This window comes from Asterias amurensis, chromosome 6 (assembly GCF_032118995.1).
Source record: "Asterias amurensis chromosome 6, ASM3211899v1".
In the NCBI taxonomy this organism is placed as follows: Eukaryota; Metazoa; Echinodermata; class Asteroidea; order Forcipulatida; family Asteriidae; genus Asterias; species Asterias amurensis.
In genome coordinates, this window is record NC_092653.1 from 6710891 (window position 1) to 6729637 (window position 18747).

The window sequence follows — 18747 nt, forward strand, 5'->3', positions numbered from 1 at the left end:
CACTGCGCAGCGCAAGTACATTGCTTGTCAGTAGTAAACCACAGGTCAACTAAATGTGCCTGCCCACTCGAACTTGCTCTATATGGACAGCTTTGATCTCTTCACTTAATCTCGATTATTTCTACCTTCAGACACGACAATTCCTAATCCTTAGTCATTGGCATCAAAGTCGGCAAAAACTATTAACTGTCATCCTTATAAAATGTTTTGGATTTTTTACCCACCCGATACTCAAGTCTCCTATTAGGGATGCACTTTTTCCTCACATAAGGTTACCTGATCATGAGGGAAATTTAAATTTCTACTGAAACATTTCAGAGGCACCAAGGACATGTAGGAAGTTGCCTCATGTATCAGACCTGTAAATTTCTCAGGCTTTCACAGAGTGTTAAGATTTGTCTTGTTCACATCAACAAAGAGAAATCCTGCTGGGCCCAACTTCATAAAGCCTGCAAGCACAAAACCATGCTTAGCACAACAAATTATGCTTCACAAAAATAGGTTGCCAGCCAGGACACCACTATTTCTGCGACTGGTATCCCAGTCATTTCTTCCCTAGCCAAGAACGTTGCTAAGCAGAATTTCTAGTGAACAGCTTTGCTTTATGACATTCGGCTCAGAAGATTCTACAGATCCACTTGCTAATTCCAAGCCAAAGAGCAACTTAAAAAAAATTAACAATCAAAAGAAGGGAAAACAAAAAAAATAAACTCAAGGACAAACAAATCACACAAGTCATTTTTTTTCTTTTTATAAAAACCAACCACTGATTTTTGCTTTATTTTTGTATCACTTTTGATGTAATGCCACACTTGCAACCATGATAAAAAGTACCCATCAGCCCTGACCAGCGTCCCACTACGGGAGACCAATCAGAACCAGGGCTTCTTTTAACTGTTTTTTTCAACGTTTAAATTGAATGTTTGTAGGGTTTTTATCCACTTAAAACAAAACATGCCGCTTCCCACACAAAAAATGCGTGTACATATGATTGATGAACATCATATGTAAAACTCGACATGGATCGACGAAGATGAACACCAATTTAATTTGTGGTAAACGGCAGGTGCAGGCAGCGTGATGTAGCAGTGATGGGCCTGTCTAGTCAAAGAGACCGAAGCCCATATCGTCATCAGATTCTTCCTCCTCTTCCACTTTCGCCTCCTCCTTTTCTGCAGCTGCTTCTCCTTTGTCGGCTGCTGCGCCACCGCCGCCTCCTGCTGCGGCGACCCCGCCAGTGGGTACAGAGGCTAGCTTGGATTGTCCTGGGAATGAAAAAAGACAAAAAATAATCATACTAATTACCACAAAGATAATGCCAGGTCTGTGATAGGCTGTTTACAAAGAAACTAAACTGTAAGCTCAAAGCATGAATCTTGAGAGCGTGAAAGCTTGTGAGCACTAGGCCAGCTTACATAGTTTTGGTTTTAAAAGCCATACTCTCCAATTTGGGGCATTATAAAAGGTATTTTTCTGTTAACAAAATAAAAAAGTTCACAATGATGACAATGTTGCAAAACTCTTCGAGCTGAGCATTTGTTATTTGTCAGTCATTCCATATAACATATAACCATGAAATCTGCAGCTTTCTTAAATCAAACAAACCTTTATGAAAAAATATCTACATCAGTAACATCCCTGTGTTCTCAGAAAGGATAAGTTAATAATCAAGGCAAATCAGCCGAAAGATGGTGTTGTTTATCTAATCATCACAGAACACAAGGTTTTTAGGAGAGTATCTACATGTATTTTGTTGATGGGCGTTTGCCAGTCTGGCCTAACATTATTTTTCAGGCCTGGAAATATACGCAGGATCAGAAACGAAGGCCATGCCCTCTGTTGCCCTTGGTATTGGCCTTGGTGCCCTTTCAAAATTTTCCCATCGACTTTCCAATGATCGACCAGAGTCTGGCCTAACATTATTTTTTCCCAAAAGTAATACGAGTGACTAATACAACTCAGATAAAGTTAAACCAACCATCAGCGATGACCTCTTCGATGTCCTTGCCGGAGAGTTCCTTGATGACCTTGTTCAGAAGAGCATCATCAGCCTCAATACCCACACTGTCCAGAATCTTCTTGATGTCACTGGCTGATGGAGAGGCGTTGCCACCGAGGGCAGCCAAGAGATAAGCGGCCACGTAACGCATTCTGAAACAGCAACAGAAATGTTTTCAATTTATCACAAAATACCTTTGCTTTTTATTTGTTGAGAACCAGGCCTGTATGCTTTGTTTTGACAAGGGCAAGGGCACGAAGGAATTTTCTCCTTGGTTATTGGCACCCTATGGGGAAACTGTTAGCTTCTACTGGACCATTTCAAGGGCACAAATGCAACGACCAGGGGGCATGTAGGCAATAGCCTTCAGTGCTTCCGTGAACCATCAGGCCTGGAGATGGCAGAAATTTCAAGTGCCTAAAAAAAATGCAGGTCTGATGCTCCTCGAAGGCAACAAAGACAGTTGCCTCAATGCCCCCCCCCATGTCATTGCCTTGGTGCCCTTGAAATGCACCGTTAACAAATTTACAATTTCCTCATATAGGGTGCTCTTTATTAAGGAAAAATGGCTTGGTGCGTATTCCATTGAGGCAAGGCTCCATGCTAAAACACATTGCGCGTCGTGTACAAAGTGTAAACCATAAGCCTGTGATAGATTCTTAGGCACACCCTTTAAATGATGAAGTATTGCTGATGTGTTCTCAGAAAGGATAATTTAATAATCACAGCAAATCAGCCGAAAGATGGTGTTGTTTATCTAATCATCACGGAACACAAGCTCTCTTCTACATACAAACAGTGGATGTGCCCTCTTGTCTTGCCATGCTGTACTTTATATCAGTACAATTTACAGTTTACACACAAAAAATAGCATTTGAGCCCTTTTCAACTTAAAAAATAGTAATGGTTGTTAGAATTACAATTAGATATTTGATCAACAACTTTCTTAATTAAAATAACTACCTAACTTTTCAAAAGAATATTTGTCAACACATCCGAAGCACCAGGGATTCGCTAAATTTTAAACGACACCTGATTAGGCTATCGTCTCCCGTAACCTCATAGACGACCATCTGTCACGCGTTTAACGACCCATGGTTCAATGGTACACTGCCGTGTACATACTGGTACCCTGTGCGAGCTTCGTGGTTCCGTGTATGTTTTGTACACAAATCACAGATCGCACCCGCCCTCTCGTGACGCATTCTCGCAAAATGAGGTCGGTAATTTTCAAAATTGTTGGCAGAGTAGTAACACGTACAGTAGATGGGGAATCCGAAATTACGGTAAGAATTTATCATTTTTTTTAACAATTTTTGAGATTGCGGAGTGGATTCTCTGGTCGCACCCTTACACATTGATATATCAAAGGACACTCAGAGCCTAATTTTGGCGAGATAAAAAAAAAAAAAAAAGAGAGATTTCTGATTCAAAGATTCATTGAACCATGGGTCGTTAAACGCGTGACAGATGGTCGTCTATGAGGTTACGGGAGACGATAGCCGGACGAAACCGAAATAGTTCTAGGGGTAGCTGCTGGATAGGCTAGGTCTCTTGGATTGGAGACATTCAATTTGACACCTCATTGGGGGTCGGGTCTATTCCTTTTTTTTTCTTCGTAAAAACCCTTTTTTAGTAAAAATGAGGGATAACTTTCCGTATGGCGTCACCACTTTTTCACTCATTTTTACAAAAAGGGATATATCAATCAGGTAAATTATATACTATATTATTTTATTTCAAATGAAAAAGTGATGGCGCCATACGGAAACTGTTCCAAAATGAGTGAACATTTTTTTGGCAAGATTATCATTATATGAATATGAATGATTATGAAATGATTTATGAAATAAAATAGTATCCAATTTAATACTCAAAATGAGATGTTCATTTTTCTTGGTGAAAATGAGTGAGAAAAGGGTGACAGGGTACAGAAAGTTTTCCAAGGATTTTTTTAAAGTTTGACCATGGTTTGACCGAGTTTTACGGCGCCGGGGACATGGTGGTTTACACTTTGTACACGACGCGCAATGTGTTTTAGCATGGAGCCTTGCCTCAATGGAACACGTGCAGTCGACAAATTTGATTTATAACTTAGGTAAACGTCAGGGTATCCGACCATTTCTTCTACACGAAGAAATTGCCATTTTCACCGACTACAACAATACAACATAAAATCATACTTTTTCGTACCTAAATTGTACACAACATGAAATTTCAGTGGGTTTTTGGCATAAATAATAGATTAATGTTACAATCAATGATTATTTTGTGCACATAATTCGTTTAAATAACCTACTTTAAGTCTTTTTAGACACGAAACGAAGTGCTCGCCTTCCGTTAAATCTGCAAAATTTCTTGAGAGAAAGATAGAGGTCACGCTGGGTCACTGCTGGATTTCTCTCCCGATTTATCAGGGGCGGCATTCTGCGCCATCAATGGCGCCCTCTATAGTGCATAGTCTACCAATGGATTTAATACTTAGGCCGTGTCCGAAACGACGACTTCGGCTACAGCTACGGCTAGATCGCGCGCGTCTGCTATTCTTCAACACTGGTAGACGCGCTGATCTAGACGTAGCTGTAGCCGAAGTCGTCGTTTAGGACACGGCCTAACATGGACAACTACACTTTATTGTAATGGACTTTTTTATTGCAAAGTAATTTCATTTAAATTTAATATATTTGATATACTTTTTGCATTTTTATTTTATTAATAAAAACTTACGAGTTTAAATGCTGGTTGAATTTTCGTCTGATAATGAAAGTTTTACTTTCTGACATCTGTCTACTGTATTTTTGGCGGCACACCATTTTGGCAAATAATGGTACAATTTTTTGTTTGTGCCAATACTAATTTGGTAACGGCCACCATTGGGCCGGCATTGAACCGACATTGGTCATAATATGCAATTTTCAAGGCAGGGTGTCAAAGCTGTGGCACAAGATGGCTTAAGATTGTGAAAACAATCTAATGCTAATAATTGTCCCATCCAAAGAGCTACACACGAGGACCCGGGAATCCCAAATCATAGAGCTGCAGAACCATACAATCAGGGGCGTCAATCCGTCTTGAATGGTGGGGGGGACATATCATTTACGGCGTGGGGTTCGGGGCCCGCTTTAGGGCCCCGGGAATGTTTTAGTCCGTAGATGCTCTCTGGTGCAATCTATGGAGTCTGAGGGGTGATGTTCCCCCTCTCAGATTTAATGCCTATTTCAAGCTATGATGCACCTATTTTTGCTATCATGGTTATTGTACCTAAAAAACAACTCAATTATATCTTCGTATAATATCCATATTGTTTCTGCATTCTAATGCTCAGACGGCAGTTCATCCCTGGTGGGTATTAAAGATGGAGCCTGGCTATAAAGCGGAACGCGAAGCCTTTTACGGCCTTGGGTCCGGGCCTAAGGGCTCGGGAAAATTTTGCATTCTAGATGCTCTGTGATGGTGCAATCAAAGGCCAATAAGAGGCATACAGAATGGAACAGAACATCTGTAAAATGTGAGCAGCAGTAGAATCTTTTTGGTTAACAGCATGTCCAGGTGTTGATCTATGACACGAATTTTAGGGGACAAATCTTCCAAAGAGTGAGCACTCGAATGCGAAACCTTTACGGCATGGGTCCGGGCCCGCTTAAGGGCCCGGGAAAATTTTGTATTTTTAGATGCTCTGTGGTGCAATCTTTAGGCCATTTAGCGGCCAAATGGCAAACGAAACAGAACAATGGGAATATTGTGTTCCAGCGCTCCACAGTTCCACAGTGCAAAACATGAGTTTCATGATAAAGGTGGTCAAAAGACACGGGGAACAGTTGATACTGTGTCCCCCACACTTCGAAAATGGGGTGGGGGTTCACGTTCCTTCCACTCTTTCAGGGGGAGGTGCAAATCTGTCAACGATGGACCATGCGTGTGGGAAGCCTTTACGTCGTGAGGTGCGGGCCCGATTAAGGGCCCGAGGAAATTTTGGATTTTAGATGCTCTGTGATGCAATCTAGGGCCAATTTTGAGGGGGGACATTTGATATAGTGTCCCCCCCACCCTTCAAAAAATTGTGTCATCCTTTGCCCACAGGATTAATGCCCATATATAGGGACACCGGGTTTCGTCTTACACAGGGCAAAACTTGGGCTTCATGATAAAGGTGGTCAAAAAGGTGGGGGGGGGGACATTTGATATTGTGTCCCCCACCCTCCAAAAGGTGGGGGGGACATGTCCCCCTGTCCCCCCCCCCCCCCTGATTGACGCCCATGCATACAATGTTACTCCACACAAAACTGTGTTTTTAGAAAGCCCTCCAAAGCGTTTTCATGCAGTATAATTTCTGAAGATCCTGAAGATTCAAAACAATGAATGTGCCTTCCTGCTCAATTTGCTCAGCAGACTAGAGTAATGTTTTCTCTGTTAAAAAGCTCTTTGAAATCGGGTCCTGATTAATAGTTCAATCTTTTAGGTAGTAATATTCAAACATTATTTTCTGATAACGAAGACATCTTACTACATTGTATATAAGCCTAATAGTCATTCACTAACATCTGATAATAAACCTAAATTGCGTATTGTTGGTGAACACAAAACACACAATAATAAATATTTTGTTTGCAATGGTGAGAGAACGGGACAGTCCTTTCCGTGCGTGGGATTTGATGTCACTTTCGTGTTTTTTTGTTTGAGGGTTTTGTGTGAGCAGGTAGTCCCATGAAATCGTTTATCAAATTCAAAGCTTGTACAAAGTTCGTTGCCCCAGTCGTGACATGAGCATTACAAAGCCTCACCCAAAAATGAAAGGAATGTAAACCTACAATGAAAAGCAAATAAAAACGTACTGGGACAAACTTTTTGCCAAATGCAAAAAAAAAAAAACAGTACTTGGTGCCGAGTGGAGTCACGACCCTTCATTTTGTTAATACAGTATATGACAGTTTATGGACTTTGAGAGCAAGGACCTTTTTTTATACTGAAATGCAGACAAACTGTCTTGTCACCACACCCGGGTTAACATGTATGGCTCACATCGGGAATCTCTGAGTGATGGGCTAATCGAGCCATGTAGACCCATGGAATTTGGCCCAAATTAGACTTTGAGCGGTTTTACCCCAAACAAATCGAACGAATATTGAAGCTCTTGTGATTTTGTGCTTCTCCGTCGTCACCTTTAAACCCAGCAATAAATGTGTTTATCGGTCCTTTCTCTGCGTTTACAACACTATTATTAGCCAAAGCAAGTACTAGAGGCCTATTGTTTCAGGTTTGTTGTCGTAAAAATGCCCAACATTTAATTAAAATTATATGCAAGCTCTTGATTCACGCCAATTAATGAGGACTATAGTCCTAGTGTACAAAAACAATCACTTCATGCACGGTCTATCCATGCGTCAGATAATGGACACGAATTCTAATCATGGCACCAATGTGAGTCCCCACAAAATTTGAATTTTCGAACTGCAAATGGCAGCTGAGCATTCATTTTGCAGTGCAACAGCTGTTCAACATTAAATTAAAAATAAAATAAAATTCCCTCTTACATGCGCAGGGGGAGGGGCACATCTGTGTTTAATGCGTTTCCCTTGGCGGCCTCTGCTCGTAACATTGCATTTTCAAAAGAATTAAGAATAAAATAAAAGGTTGAATGATAAACTCAATATGGCGGCCTGCAATAATTATGAACACTTGTTTTTAGTATCACTCGATCCAAATGGTACAGGTGTTGCTTTTAGCTCGTTGTACTCCTGGCACTGCTATCTTATTTTTGTATCATCCGTCCTCTATTGAAATACAAGTATACAAATTAAGATGAAATAAATCGCCAAGTTTGCAAAGCGGGTTCAATTGGTCTTACTTTCATACATTTGCGTTGACCATTATGCCAGGCCAACACAGCACATTGCCATATACTTATTGTAATCGATATTTACTTATATACATGTGGAAATCATTGACAAGCGAATAAACATAATTAAAGCACCATTCCATCTTATTATTGTGTGCAGTTGTTGGGTCGTCACTAGGCAACCGTTTTGAGTCAATAAGAACCTATATCATACTGAGTAATGGTATGTGTATATGTACTCACAGACTTAATCAAAATTGCTTAATGTAATGGGGCAGTTGTAATAGTCATGGGAATCGAACACTATTAATGGTCACCGTGGAGAAACAGGTCGAGTAGAACACACACACTACACCAATATACAGCTTCATTTGGCGCTCCATGTGGAGTTGTGCACTAATGGCAATTTTATACTCGAACTATTTGTTAGCATAAAACCTACTTGGTAACGAGCAATGGAGAGCTGTTGATAGAAGGGCATTTCTCACTCAAATAATAAAATACTTCAGCTGATATGCAACTAATAAAATACTTCAGCTGATTTTGGTTTCCCTGTACCACAGATAGCATACTCAAAATTATGTATCCCTTTTCTTAAACATTTGACGAAAATGTGGTGAAATCGACGGCAGGGTTGGGACTCGTCCTAAGTCATAAGATTAACCCTAAGTTAGGAAGAGTTTTGTGAAATCGACGGCAGGTATACTAGTTAAAAAGCAGGACAATTCTTTTCAGAACTATAGTGTAAAGTCTCCCGAACAATTCGATATATCTTCTATGCGGTATAGTAGAATATAGAAAGACAGTTCTCTAAAGAACAAACTCAGTCTACCTTGCAAGCAGACACACACTCGGTGTTACCGCCAAAAAATATTGATACTTCACAATGCACTGCTTCAAATCATATATTATTATAGGAGAAGAAGAAATAAAGGTTCGTCGAACTTTCTACATTGTAATGGAGCCACTCGATCTCCATGACTACCATACAGGAATGAAATAATACCTTTTATACACCTCCATGACGGTGCATAACTCCTTTCCAAACATAGGACATACTAAGTGGATCGTTTACACCCTCCCTTGTCACACGGGACAACTTCTACATACACGAACTTTTGAAGGCCTTTTTGGAGAACTTTTTGAGGCAACCAAAAATGTACAGCTTACATGGCAACTTTGGTAGCACATGGGTAGTTTTCAACAATGTCTCATACGATTCCCATCAAGAAAAATAACATTGAGAATATTCAAAATGGAGTGCCCTTTTTTCGTGGAGTTGGCCTGGAACTGGTTACCCTGTCGGGTGACATGGGCCTATAAAGGCATTGTCACACGAGACAACTTTTTACAGGAAATTTTGAAGCAACCAACTGCAGTGCATGGTACAGGACAGCTTTGGTAGCCCATGGGTAAATTTTCAAACAATGTCTAATACGTTTCCCGAGATTAATAATGTGAGCATTCAAATGTGAATGGTTGAGTCGTGGAGATTGCCTGGAACTGGTTGCATGTAAATTGCCCCGTGTGAGTGGCCCAGAGAGACAGAGGTTTCAATTTCGAAGCAGACAAAAATGTAGTTTCAGCGGTGCAGTTTAATTTACCTTGACATAATAGTGTATTGGTAAAGCCGGTATATAATGCAACATCATGGTTTCAGTTTCAGGAGGAAGGAAATAGACCTCCGTGGTTTCACCTAAGGTCTCCCACAATCACAAGGGCTCCATTTTTTTCTCAAGTACGGTTTTATCAATGGATCAAGGGTTTTATCCAACCTCGTAACCTTGGACAGGTCGTACCGTATAATACCTCTCGTCACTTACCCCTGGAAGGGAAGCACTGAAAATCAACGCTGATTGTCTCACCAAAAGTGACTATTAAAACATGCAAGTTTGTCTACAGACATTCGAGGGCGTGTAGGTGCTTGTCGGGCGTTTACTATTATAGTATTTTAAAATTATTAAAATGAATTTTTTTTAATCTGTCTCTTAAAAAACTACGTTAGGACCTATCAGAGGGTCCATTTCTCACAATGATTTATACTCATCACCAACAACAACTCTATTGCTCGTTACCAAAGGTTTTTATGCTAACAATTATTTAGAGTAAATAACAATTATAGTGTCCAGTGCCTTAAATGCATGTCTTTTGACGCATATCCAATACACACATTTTTACATGGTCACCCAAACTGCACATACAGTTAGATTTTTTAAAACGAACTGAGAGTGTAGCTCGTTGACTCGGTGTGTCTTTTGACAGCGCACTTGCGTAATTTATCACAGAGAATAGATAAACTGCAGAACTAATTCAAATATCCAATTAAAGGAACACGTTGCCTTGGATCGGTCGAGTTGGTCTTTGAAAAGCGTTTGTAACCGTTTTTTATAAAATGCATATGGGTAGGAAGATGTTGCAAAAGTAGAATACAATGATCCACACAAACATGCCTCGAAATTGCGTGGTTTTCCTTTTACCTCGTCGACCAACACGTCGGCCATTTATGGGGGTCAAAATTTTGACTCCCATAAATGGCCGACCGTGTTAGTTCGCACAGTAGAAGGAAAACCACGCAATTTCGAGGCAAACTTGTGTGGATCATTGTATTCTACTTTTAAAACATCTTCCCAACCATATGCATTATATAAAAAACGGTTACAGACGCTTTTGTTTTGACCAACTCGTCCGATCCAAGGCAACGTGTTCCTTTAAAGCCATAATTTATGGAGTTCGATCGAGCAAGGCATTCAGGGAAAGAGCGAAAAAAAGGCGCGGCGAGATCGTACACCGCTTGGAACAAGGTTGGGTTTAACCTTTTTTTTTACCTCCATATGTTTGTTGAAAGTTTGTTCACCTTAACATTGTTGCACCACACTGGGTGCAAAGAGCCACGTTATATAATGGCAAACTTTGTGTTGGGCTTATTCAAACAGCGATTGGTAAAATAAATACACATAAGGTTTATAGTGTAACGTACTTGTTCAAAAAAATAATGGGCACATTCCATTTCACGTCCAAGGTATTAATCATTTGCCCAGCCTTTGCCAAATGCCTTTGGGCCCCAAAAAACGTTCGCAGGTTTGTTGCTCCATGTGTTAATAATGGATGTTTTGGTCACACACAACATGAAAAATGTATTGTATGCGACTATTGTCAGCTCTACGAGTCATGTCATGTAAAATACCTTTAGATTTGTGTATCAATCAAGCCAGTTTCCTTAAAAATCTACTCCGTTGCAAATCGATACACACATGGCGTTTCCGCAATATATTGATACATCACCATGCAATGCCTCAAATCATAATCAAGCCATACAAAAAAGCCATTTTCGCAGCCACACAAAGGACCGTACCTTGGCGAATTTATCTATCTATTCACACACACCAATATTTCCAGACACAGCACAATAAGATACAGTAAATGCGTCCGTGTTCAAAATCAGCACCCATCAAAAGGCCCTATTCCGAACACATTGAAAAGTCAAGGCTAAACATGATTGTTTTATTATGATAAACATCCCTAGGGGACACGGATTCGACGTGAGCCCGTTTTACTTGCGAGCTATGCAGAAGGGGTCCCTTGTTTTATTTTAGCACGATTTGTAAAATAATTTTACAAATTGCACTTCGTGTGACAAGACAACTTAAAAGAGAAATCTTCTCAAACATTGTTAAGGCACGCCGAACACCTTTAATTTTAAAAGGTCAGTATTCTAACTTGGTGTATCCATGGAGGTAGGATGGTGTATCCCGACATTATGCATAAAATATTCAGATTTGTGAAATATTTTACTCAAATTGGTCATCGAAGTTGGGAGCATACTAACAGGCTGTCAATGGCCATAGACGTGATGCTGAACTCGTCAGTGCACAACACGGCCGTATAGTAATATTGGTTCGCTCGGCAAACGAAATGCCGCCATGTTTTTTTTTGTCATGATTCTTGGCGTCAGAAGCGATGACGACTGCTGATTATAAAACGAAAGGGGGGCTTGGCTAATTATCTCAAAGTGACTCACTTTGAATGCACTGGGAGAATAAAAACAAAAACAAAACAGAACACAGCAATGGCGTATTCGTAATTGCTAGCTAATTAATATATTAATCAACAGAGTTCTGACGTGCACACTGTGGCCATAGGGCGAGGGCTCTACTACATCGCAAGGGACGACAAATTGATAATCGCCTTTGGACCTTCGACTTACGAGTTAAAGAAAAATGCTTTATATAGAATTGCATGTAATCCAGACACATGCATCAAAGATCTAATATCTGACAAACAGGGAGACAGCAGTCAGCAAGTGTTGAAGGGGGAATGTAAAATTTCCAACACAACGTAATTAATTTCTTTACAGAACACTTAAAGACAGTGGACACTATTGGTAATTACTCGAAATAATTATTAGCATAAAACCTTACTTGGTAACAAGTAATGGGGAGCTGTCTCTGAAGTAACGTAGTTTTTGAGAAAGAAGTAATTTACCACGAATTTGATTTCGATACCTCAGAATTAGATTTCAAAGTCTCAAAATCAAGCATTTTGAAAACACACAGGTTCGTGTAACAATGGTGTTTTTTTCTCCCAACTTCGACCACCAATTGAGCTCAAAATTTTCACAGGTTTGTTATTTTATGCATATGTTGTGATAGAAACACTTGTTTTTGACAATTACCAATAGTGTCCAGTTTCTTTATTAAAGGAACACGTTGCCTTGGATCGGTCGAGTTGGTCTTTGAAAAGCGTTCTGTTATAACCGTTTGTTGTAAAATGTATATGGTTAGAAAGGTATTGTACGAGTAGAATACAATGATCTACACAAATATACGGTCGGCCATTTATGCGAGTCAAAATTTTGACTCCCATAAATGGCCAACCGTGATAGTTCGCGACGTAAAAGGAAAACCGTGCAATTTCGAGTGATACTTGTGTGTGGATCTTTCTAACCATGGAGGATCCTCCATGTTCTAACCATATGCTTTTCATAACAAACGGTTTCAAACGCTTTTAATAGACCAACTCTTCCGATCCAAGGCAACGTGTTCCTTTAATAAGAGGACAACAATAACACAGGCCACAAGTTTCTTTGCATTTTTGTCCGTTTCTGTGGGTGAGGAGTTGGTTTCCCTGTACAACAGAAAGCATCTAATTTACTCAAAATGATTTATCCCTTTTCGTAAACATTTGTTGAAAATGTGGTTGCAGGATAGTCCTATATACATGTATAGGGAAAGCTTATGACTGGTCTATAATTCGATTGGAATCAAAGTCCAGTCAATGATAGTGCCGCGCCCGCAGATTCATCACTTGCGTTTGTTAGTCTGTACTTGTTGCCATAGTGGCAATACACACTGACAGCCCTTTTGCTCAGTTCGTGATCTTGTTTACAAAGGGATGAAAGTTTGTTAACCTCCGTCATGCTGCAGCAATATGTTTGGAGAGCGAATATTTATGAGAAAACCAAAGTACACGTTACGACCGCATTGGCAGCTGTGGCTGTTGCTATGTATGTACCCCATTCACCTAATTTCATTACCACTGTAGACATATAGCCCCATACAGCTATTATTTTTGTGCCATTTTGTGATTCAATGCCCCCCCAACCCCTCCCCTCCCCTTAGAGCGCCTGAAGCAATCCACTATTAAAAGAGGTGTTCTGACGCATTATTTTATTTTTGCCCTGCAATTTTAATCTCAAAATGGCGCCGCAGCCAAACCCTGTGGATATGCAATTTAAATGCAATTTGTAATCTCAAAATGGCTAGCGAAGCAGCCACAGCCAGCGGCGGTGTATGGCGTTGATGCAAGCGGTGATCTAGCCACGAGTCTATAATGGACATTAAAAACGGCGGTTTTATAGACATTTCTTTTGAAACTTCACATCCAAAGTTTTTGCCCACCGATATTACAAAGCTTCAAACAATGCTACACAAAATATATTAAAACATAGAATTGACTTGTTGGAAACAAAGCAACCAATCATTGGAGATATTTTTTTATTGAGTTGAAAGTTTGCAGAAAACATTGAGTTTTGTTAAAGCATTCTGTTAACAACACGATTGAGTGTTTTGCTAACATGAATGCCGTCCATGCCAACAAGCGCGGTTTGTTAATGAACAATAGAAAGGTATTTACCCTTTTGTAAAAAATATGGCACCAAGGTGTTCTTTCCCAGATCTCGTTCGGTATGCTGGCTTAAAAGTACTGAATACAAAATTGTCACACCACACACTTAAAGCTGTCTGGTTTGTTTTCGTGCATAAGGCACAATGCAGGATATTTATATCATTTTTAAGACAATAAAATAAATGCATCTAAAATTCGGCCAGACAGATCTATAATATATTAAACAACCCAGAAAATCAAACAATGCCGTCCGTGTATTTACAGTTAGAAAGGATGCTCACAAAACATTCCAAGAACAATTCTTCAAAGACAAGTAGAAACTACAAGATGTTTCACTTTTCTCAGAATTGTGTGAATATTGGTTTCAAGTGTTTCGGTTTTCGTAACTATAATCACTTCATAGGTACTGTTTTATAATAAACAACTAAAAACAATTACTCCCTACACCAATAGGGTTCAGTGCATACATTTCTTGAAGAGTCCAGGGCCCACTTTCATAGAGCTGCTTATAAAGTACTTAAAAGTACTGAATACAAAATTGTCACACCACACACTAAAAGCTGTCTGGTTTGTTTTCGTGCATAAGGCACAATGCAGGATATTTATATCATTTTTAAGACAATAAAATAAATGCATCTAAAATTCGGCCAGACAGATCTATAATATTTTAAACAACCCAGAAAATCAAACAATCCCGTCCGTGTATTTACAGTTAGAAAGGAAGCTCACAAAACATTCCAAGAACAATTCTTCAAAGACAAGTAGAAACTACAAGATGTTTCACTTTCTCAGAATTGTGTGAATATTGGTTTCAAGTGTTTCGGTTTTCGTAAATATAATCACTTCATAGGTACTGTTTTATAATAAACAACTAAAAACAATTACTCCCTACACCAATAGGGTTCAATGCATACATTTCTTAAAGAGTCCAGCGCCCACTTTCATAGAGCTGCTTATAAGCACAAAAAATGCTAAGCACAACAAAAGAAATGCTTAACAGACTATACCATGTTAAGAACCATTTGTGACTGGTATTCCTATCATTTCTGCTTAGCAGAGAGTTGTTGCATAAGCAGGTTTATGACATTGGGTCATCATGTAAGCACCAAGATCCTTCCACCGAAAATTTGTATTGGCAACTGTTTCAAACCCTGCACTATATATTGTAATGTTGAACTGGGAAAAAAATGTATAATACACAAACAATAAACCGCTACGGACAATACCTCTGCTGCAGTTTCAACATTACAATTTTGGCAATTCCAAAGCAACAATTATTATTCATCTATTCATTTCTAAATAAAAACAAAATGGTTTTATGTTATTGCAGTATACATCACGTCGGCGGGATTTGTGAAGGCTTGTGTACAAACTATAATATGACTATTTGGCACAAATTTATTATAGACAAAGATGCTATGTCAGACTTTTGGCCCCAAACATTAAAAAATTGATTTTTTTGAGTGAATGGTATTTCAAAGAGTATCACCCGCACTAACGAAAAAAGTTAAACTTTTACTTTTAATGGTCAGGAACCATGATTTTTTTTTAACGTTTCTTAGGACACAATACTAAAAATAATGGCAAACTTATCGTATCCTGCCACCACACTGTTTCACTTCTCATTTGAGTAAATTTAGACACTATATTTAATTTTATTTCCCAACATGGTGGCAGAATACGGTAACTTTCCCAAAGTAATTTCCGAGCTGTACAACTTTGTGAAAAAAATATTGTTCAATACCGTCGATCATGAACCCGCAAAACCACATGCATTTCTGTGCATATTCCATTTTTTTGAGTCTGAACTGTAAAGTTAAAAGAAACAAAAGTACATTGAAAGATTCACTCAATCAACCTTTACGTTGTTCGCCCTGCTCGTTTTGACACCGTTAGAGTACGCGACACCGTTGGTATGCACCCCATTGGAGTGCTGCTTGACGCCGTTGCTTTCCTTCCCCCCGGTGGGCTTCGGCGACGGCTTGCGGGCGAAGTACGCCTGGTAGAAATAATGGGCGAAGAGGAGGAAGTAACTGGAATACATCAGGAGTGCTACCAGGAGATTGCGGTCCGTGGTGGAGCATGGCTCCCCGTTCGAGCGGTAGTGGTAGGCTAGGTAGTTGACTATACAACCCACGATCATCTGGGACATCTGTACGAAGGTGATGCAGACGTTGATGAAACGTGGGATACGGACCATGCGAGATGCCTTGAGCGCGTAGTAGGTGTACATGATGGCATGCACGGAGCAGTTCACCAAGATGAAGTACCTACCCGGAGCGACGAGGAGAGGGTAGCTATACCATGAGTAGATCATGACGGTGACATGGTGGTACCAGTGGAGGAAGATGAGCTTTTGCTTGCGTAGCACGATGAATAGGGTATCTCCGAGCTCGGGGAGTTTGGAGAAGACAAAGAGCAGGGACCAGAAGCCGTTCACCCCGGAGTAACCCGGCACCGCCTCGCACATGGTGGCCCTCCAGCCGTACATGTTCTTGTAGAGGAAGATTTCCTGCCACAGTCGGAAGGCGCACACGTTACTGAAGATGGCCAGCACCAGGGACCAGAGGACAAGGGGTCGGCGCAGGTCCCACTTCGGTCTGTCTTTCATGTACCACTGGAGACCGAAGATGACTATCACGTAGACGATGCTGAAGTAGATGGAATCTTTCCAGTGGGTCTCCATTATCTTGACCCATGGTCGGTGGTCGAAATCCTCCTCAAAGGGGAACACGGCTTGTTGGAACACGGGGTCAATATGGTCTAGCATATTTCATGAAATGATCAACTGTTTGTTTTTTCTGGCTGCAAGGATGGTCTCAAACACAGCAACAACAACACACAATCTCGATTACACAAAATGATCACAACCGGCATCAATGGTTTATAACACTCTAGCACTGTTTTGATTCCTCACCGGTTGTGTTTCTGGGCTGCTCTGATTGCACAGACTTGTTCACATCACACACACAACTTCTCAATATTGTATATGCTGACACGCCCTTTCGAAACTCGCACGTGGATTGACCAACAACAAGAACTGGCGGTGACTTGCTGAAATAAACTCCTGGAAATTCAACTATAAAGCAGACGCTCTCACAACAATCGAAAACCATGAAAAAAATTTAAGTGGTTTTCTTATAAAATGGCTAAAGCCCAGGCTGGCAGTCCGGAGTGCTGTGGACCAAAGAGAAAGGACCTGCCTCTATGGGGACTAAGAGCGACTGTACACAAACCGTGATGTGTATGTTTAGTGTGGAGACCAGAGAGCAACGCATACACATTCTCGTAGCCGTGCTCTCTATGCTCGTAGTGTTTGCATCTCAGCTATAAAGGGGTAAAAGGTCACCTTGACAAAAGGGTTTGTTGTCACGGGAGGTTTTGATTCCCAAAAGAAAATCAATCCAGAGTAAATGTAACGCATCACTGCCACATGGAAGTCCCTGATAACTGCCATTATTCAGTCTGTATAATACAAGGCGGGAAAAAATCAACGTGTTCACTTTGCGCCAAAACACAACATGGATAAACTCACACATATTATTGACACCCCCTATTTTCTATAATGAATCGGTCCAAGTGATGACGCTTTAGCGCTCGTATCACAGTACAACGTGTGTTATTACATCAATGGAAACAGGAACCGATTTTGCAGAAAAATTGAACACTATCATAAATAAAACAACGGAGGAGCAAATACTGTGGACAAATTCCCCAAGGATGATATAGTTACTCTTGTGCCGGGGGCAAGAAATTGTATGATCATGATGGAGAAATTGCCATCAGCTGAGCTATAGCTATGATGGGCACGGTCGGGACACGGTCGCGACCTGTGTCAAATTTCATAAAGCTGTTATCTGCTTGACATCTTTGCTAAGCAAATATTGAGTAGGCCACCAGTCACCCATGTAATTTTGGCTTGTAAACTTTTTCTGCTAAGCAAGACTTTTATGTGCTTAGCAAGTGTCAGTCTTTATAAAATTGGTCCTTGCGGCAGGGCACTTGCACGGCCGGAGTTCCCGATCCGATACCCCCCCCCCCCCCACCCCCGTGGCGACAGAAACATGCCATTCGTTAACATAAGCTTTGAGGTTCATTGGCCATTCGCCGACAGCAATATTTCACAAAATTATTTATAGCATTGATGAAGTGGATAACAAGGTGTTGATAACACTATGGTGTCATCATGTCATGATTAGAAGATTCGGAGATAGGGAGAGAGAAAATTAAAAAAGAACATAGGAAAACATAACGATGCTTCAATTTATAGGCGCCCAGCCTGCACTTTTAAAATAATTATGTATCAATTCAAAATGTAGGGTTTATAAATATCAATCCTGGATGACTCAACAAACAAAAAGATGTAATTAGTTAACTAGAACAAGTACGGTCCAAATTGCATACATCAATATTGTTCGGATCGCTTCGAGTATGGTATGAGACCATGATGAGACTCAGCTTGACGAACTACTTGGTAATTACTCAAAACAAATATTAATTTAAAAACTGACTTGGTAACGATCATTGGAGAGCTGTTGATGGTATAAAACATTGTGGGAAACGACTATCTCTGAAGTAACGTAGTTTTTAAGAAAGTATAGCCTTGCTCAAGGCAGTCGAATTATTCACTCCGAAAAAAGACCGCCGCTGTATAAAAACCCACCCGTATTCACTGTGCGTAACATCGCACGACACGATGCCCCCGTACGATGCCCCGTAACACTATCCGCATGCGTCGGCCTCCGCATGCGGTTAGTGGTACGAGTGCAGATGACTTGTGTGCACAGTA

General features: G+C 40.4%; 1 protein-coding gene and 1 pseudogene across 1 annotated transcript; both read right to left on the reverse strand.

Annotated features, from left to right (window-relative positions):
• Positions 1-931: 931 nt before the first annotated feature.
• Positions 932-4429, reverse strand: LOC139939103 (large ribosomal subunit protein P2-like). The gene is made up of 3 exons (XM_071934839.1): positions 4299-4429; positions 1979-2151; positions 932-1265 (listed from the first exon to the last, which is right to left on the reverse strand). The coding sequence occupies exons 2-3, from the start codon at positions 2148-2150 to the stop codon at positions 1102-1104; spliced, it is 336 nt and encodes a 111-aa protein (XP_071790940.1). The 5' UTR covers position 2151; positions 4299-4429; the 3' UTR covers positions 932-1101.
• Positions 4430-13811: 9382 nt separating this feature from the next.
• On the reverse strand, positions 13812-17253 carry LOC139938318 (very long chain fatty acid elongase 6 pseudogene; annotated as a pseudogene).
• Between the last annotated feature and the right edge of the window lie 1494 nt (positions 17254-18747).

Excerpts from the sequence above, each read along its gene's own strand:
- LOC139939103 (XM_071934839.1), bottom strand. The coding sequence starts at position 2,150 with ATGCGTTACGTGGCCGCTTATCTCTTGGCTGCCCTCGGTGGCAACGCC. Across the intron at positions 1,266-1,978 it reads CGAAGAGGTCATCGCTGATG|GACAATCCAAGCTAGCCTCT; the intron begins GTTGGTTTAACT and ends TTTCATTCCCAG.